This window comes from Babylonia areolata, chromosome 12 (assembly GCF_041734735.1).
Source record: "Babylonia areolata isolate BAREFJ2019XMU chromosome 12, ASM4173473v1, whole genome shotgun sequence".
NCBI lineage: Eukaryota > Metazoa > Mollusca > Gastropoda > Neogastropoda > Buccinidae > Babylonia > Babylonia areolata.
The window spans coordinates 41,265,680-41,270,679 of NC_134887.1; the positions used below are offsets into that span (position 1 = coordinate 41,265,680).

General features: G+C 45.6%; 1 protein-coding gene across 7 annotated transcripts in view; it reads right to left on the bottom strand.

Moving 5' to 3' along the window:
• The window catches only part of LOC143288628 (protein unc-13 homolog D-like), a 144,798-nt gene that overhangs the window by 29,923 nt on the left and 109,875 nt on the right, over positions 1-5,000 (bottom strand). For all 7 annotated transcript variants that reach the window (XR_013056126.1, XR_013056125.1, XR_013056127.1 and 4 more), the window contains 3 exons: positions 3,791-3,947; positions 2,552-2,673; positions 465-555 (listed from right to left, as the gene is read on the bottom strand). Coding sequence is in view for 4 of the 7 variants with exons in the window: in XM_076597286.1 (XP_076453401.1) it covers positions 465-555; positions 2,552-2,673; positions 3,791-3,947 (370 nt within the window). In the remaining 3 variants the exon portion in view is untranslated. The remainder of the gene's footprint in view (positions 1-464; positions 556-2,551; positions 2,674-3,790; positions 3,948-5,000) is intronic.

Below are 5,000 nucleotides of genomic sequence, written 5' to 3' on the forward strand. Positions count from 1 at the left end.
CATACACACACGCGTGCGCGCGCGTGCGCACAAACACGTATGTACACACACATTTATATACGTATATCAGGGATCACCTGGTTCTCTCTCTCTCTCTCTCTCTCTCTCTCTCTCTGTGTGTGAGCTTCTGTGCATACAAAAGCGGGAGTGTGTGTGTGTATGCGTGTGTGTGTTCAGTTTGAATGTGAATGTGTGTGTATGTGTATGTGTGTAATAATGTGTTTGAATGTGTGTGGATCTATGTGTGTGTTTGTGTGAGTTTGTGTGTGTGTGTGTGTGTGTGTGTGTGTGTGTGTGTGCGTGCGCGCGTGTGTGCTTGTGTGTATGTACGTGTGTGTGTGCGTGTGTGTGTGTGCACGCGTGCGTGTATGTCATTTGTCTGCGGTGTGTGTGCGCGCGCGCGCACGCCTGCGAGCTTGCGGATGAATGAACGTGTGCCTGTACTGTGCGTGTGCATGTCTGACCTGAAGTTTGACCAGCAGGGAGGCAGACAGGTCAGCCTTGGGGCAGCTCGTCCCTTCCCAGACGTCTAACTCCACCAGGTGCTGGACAATGCTGCACGGGAAACCAAGACTGCTTTTAGCTTTGACTTTGATGGTTTACGTTGTGGGAGCCTAGTTGGCTATTTACACAACGGGGTAGGGGTCAGTCTGGCTGTGTAGCTCCTACACAGCGCGCATGCTGCCGCTACTGTGTTGGTGGCTCTCCACCCTTGCCAGCAGCTGATCGTCGTTCAGGTTGTTCCAGTCTGTAGCTGTTCTAATAAAGAACGAATTCTTAAAGTTGTTCTGTTTGTACATACAGTCACACAAGGACGGGATATTTCACTGCCGGGGTGGTTATTGTTCTACATGTTCCGTCCTTCTGTGTCTGTCTGTCTGTCTACGACCTGGTCTTTTTTCTTTTCTTTTCTTTTTTTTGTTGTTGAAAATACTATTTTCTTTCTGACTCATTCTGACACGCTAAATGGGTTTACCTGAAGCGTTGTTTGAGCGTGTTAAGGAAAACCAGTTTAACAAGTCAGTTACCTGAAGAGCTGTTTCAGCATGTTAAGGTGAGCTCGATAAATGAACTTATCTGAAGAACTGTTAAAGCATGTTAAGGTGAACCAGTTACATAAGTTAACCTGAACTGCTGTGAGAGTGTGGCCAATGTGAACCAGTTAAATGAGTTTACCGGAAGAGCTGATGTAAGGTGGACGGGATGAATGAGTTTACTACATGGAGCGCTGTCTGAGCATGTTAAGGCGAACCAGTTAAATGAGTTAACCTGGAGCGCTGTTTGAGCGTGTTAAGGCGAACCAGTTAAATGAGTTAACCTGGAGCGCTGTCTGAGCATGTTAAGGCGAACCAGTTAAATGAGTTAACCTGAAGCGCTGTCTGAGCGTGTTAAGGCGAACCAGTTAAATGAGTTAACCTGGAGCGCTGTTTGAGCGTGTTAAGGCGAACCAGTTAAATGAGTTAACCTGGAGCGCTGTTTGAACGTGTTAAGGAAAACCAGTTGAATGAATTTACCTGAAGTGCTGTTTGAACGTCTTCATTTGTGCCAGTTAAATGAATTTACCTGAATCGTTGTTTGAGCATGTTAAGAAAAACTCGTTAAATGAGCTTACCTGAAGCGCTGTTTGAGTGTGTTAAGTTGAACCACTGAGTTAAATGAGTTTACATGAAGCGCTGTCTGAGCGTGTAAAGGAGAACCCGTTAAATGAATTTACCTGAAGCACTGTTTGAGTGCATTAAGGAAAACCATTTAAATGAGTTTACCTCAAGCATTGTTTACCTGAAGTGATGCTTGATCATGTTAAGGTGAACCAGATAAATGAGTTTACCTCAAGCGTTGTTTACCTGAAGTGATGCTTGATCATGTTAAGGTGAACCAGATAAATGAATTTACCTCAAGCGTTGTTTACCTGAAGTGATGCTTGATCATGTTAAGGTGAACCAGATAAATGAGTTTACCTCAAGCGTTGTTTACCTGAAGTGATGTTTGATCATGTTAAGGTGAACCAGATAAATGAATTTACCTCAAGCGTTGTTTACCTGAAGCGCTGTTTGATCATGTTAAGGTGAACCAGATAAATGAGTTTACCTCAAGTGTTGTTTACCTGAAGTGATGCTTGATCATGTTAAGGTGAACCAGATAAATGAGTTTACCTCAAGTGTTGTTTACCTGAAGTGATGTTTGATCATGTTAAGGTGAACCAGATAAATGAGTTTACCTCAAGCGTTGTTTACCTGAAGCGCTGTTTGAGCATGTTAAGGTGAACCAGATAAATGAATTTACCTCAAGCATTGTTTACCTGAAGCGCTGTTTGAGTGTGTTACGGTGAACCAGTTAGATGAGTTTACCTCAAGAGCTGATGTAAGGTGAACTCGTTAAACAGTTTACCTGAAGAGCTGATGTCACGTGAACCAGTTAGATGAGTTTACCTCAAGAGCTGATGTCAGGTGAACCAGTTAGATGAGTTTACCTCAAGAGCTGATGTCAGGTGAACCAGTTAGATGAGATTACCTGAAGAGCTGTTGTAAGGTGAACCCGTTAGATAGTTTACCTGAAGCGCTGTTTGAGCGTGGCGAAGGTGTCGGTGGAGGGGGGAAAGAGAGGGTGCATCGTGTCCAGCTGTGCCAACAGGTGCGAGATAAAGGCCCGGGCCGTGGTTCTGTACAGACAGATCTGTCAACACACACACACACACACACACACAAACACACACACGTGCGCGCACACACACACACACACACACACACGTGCGCGCGCGCACACACACACACACACACACACACACACACACAGAAAGTGCATTTCAATACAGTGTTTTTTGCACAATGGACAGATGGACACGCGCACAGAGAGACGGACAGGAAGAGAGACTCACACACACAGGCAAACAGAGAAATAGACGCACTGACGGACAGATAGGCAGACAGACACAAACAGATAAAGACAGAGAGTGAGGGAGAGAGAGTGTGTGTGAGAGAGAGCGGGAATAAGAGAGAGAGAGAGGGAGAAAGGGGGAGAGAGAGAGGGAGGGAGGGAGGGAGAGAGAGAGAGGAAAATATAATACATCTCGGCATCAGACATGGGCTGGCCATGCAGAGATCTCAGCTGACAGACAGACAGACCAACAGGTCGACCGACGGAGAGACTGACAGAGAAAATTACAGACGCACAGACAGGCGGACAGGCAGACTGACTGCCAGACAGACAGGCGAACAAAGACAGACGGACGGAGAGACACAGACAAATGGACACAGACAATCAAACACAGACAGAGACGGACAGATATGACAGCAATATACATCTATCTCCTGGAGGGCGCCTGTGTGCTTCCAGCTTTGGGCTGCACAGTCACATGCGCTGTCATCGCTGAAGTGCACAGACCTTGCCATCGTCGGCTCCCGGCAGACTACCAACAAGAAGAAGATCTACATGTCTTATCTATCTCTCTATCTATCTATCTGTCTGTCTGTCTGTCTGTCTATCTATCTATAGTCTATCTATCTGACTATCTATCTGTCTGTCTGTCTATCTATCTGTCTATGTATCTATCTGTCTATCTATAGTCTATCTATCTATCTATCTATCTATCTATCTATCTATCTATCTATCTATCTGTCTGTCTGTCTGTCTGTCTGTCTATCTATCTATCTATCTATCTATCTGTCTATCTATCTATCTATCTGTCTATCTATCTATCTGTCTATCTATCTATCTGTCTATCTATCTGTCTGTCTATCTATCTATCTATCTATCTGACTATCTATCTATCTATCTATCTATCTACACACACCTCAGCGTCGGAGAGAGGGAGGCCGTGCAGAGAGGACAGCCCGGAGCCGTGCTGCCCGGCCCACGTCATCTGGACCCGTTCCACAGCCTTGTGCAGCACGGCGCTGCTCACCCCGCCTTCCTCCACCCGGGCCAGCTCCACCTGCACCGTCAGCTCCCTGCACACACACACACACACACACACGCAGGTACGCATACAAAGGTACATATAGGAATAGGTACAAACACGGGTACACACGGCGCAGGTACACACACACGGGTACACACACACAGGTACACATACAAAGGTACACATAGGTACAGGTACAAACACAGGTACACATAGGTATAAACACAGGTACAAACATGGGTACACACGGCGCAGGTACACACACACGGGTACACACACAGGTACACATACAAAGGTACACATAGGTACAAACACAGGTACAGACACAGGTACACAAACAGGTACACACGGCACAGGTACATACACACAGGTACATACACAGAAGTACACATACAAAGGTACACATAGGTACAAGTACATTCGGAAGCACACACACAAGGGTACACACACACGACTTGTCAGCCGCCTTTGACACGATAGACCATTCAATCCTTCTTTCCCGTCTTCATTTTACATTTGGTATCAACGGCACTGTTCTAAACTGGTTCAAATCTTATCTCACTGATCGATTCCAGTCTGTCATTGTTGATCATTTCCAATCTGAACCCATTAAAATCGAACATGGAGTCCCACAGGGATCTGTTTTAGGCCCAGTGCTCTTCACAATGTACACTGCTCCTCTCGCTGAAATTATCAACCGCCATAATATCAGTCATCATTCTTATGCTGATGACACTCAACTCCAGAAGAGTGATACCCCTGAAAAATTGTTGTCGTTCTTGCAAGAAACATCCAACTGCTTCCTGGACATTCAAAACTGGATGACTCGAAATAAGTTACAATTGAACGCGGACAAAACTGAAGCAATGATCATAGGAACTAAACAAAAACTATCTTCCATCACAATTGACACAATCAAACTTGGCAGTACATCCACCCCTCTTTCCACGTCAGTCAGGAACCTCGGTGTTGTCCTTGAGAATACACCGTCCATGCAAAAAAACTGTCAACTGCGGCGCATCAGTGCCGTCCGGAAATATCTGTCCACTGACGCAACATCTAGACTTGTACTTTCTCTCATTCTCTCCCGCCTTGACTACTG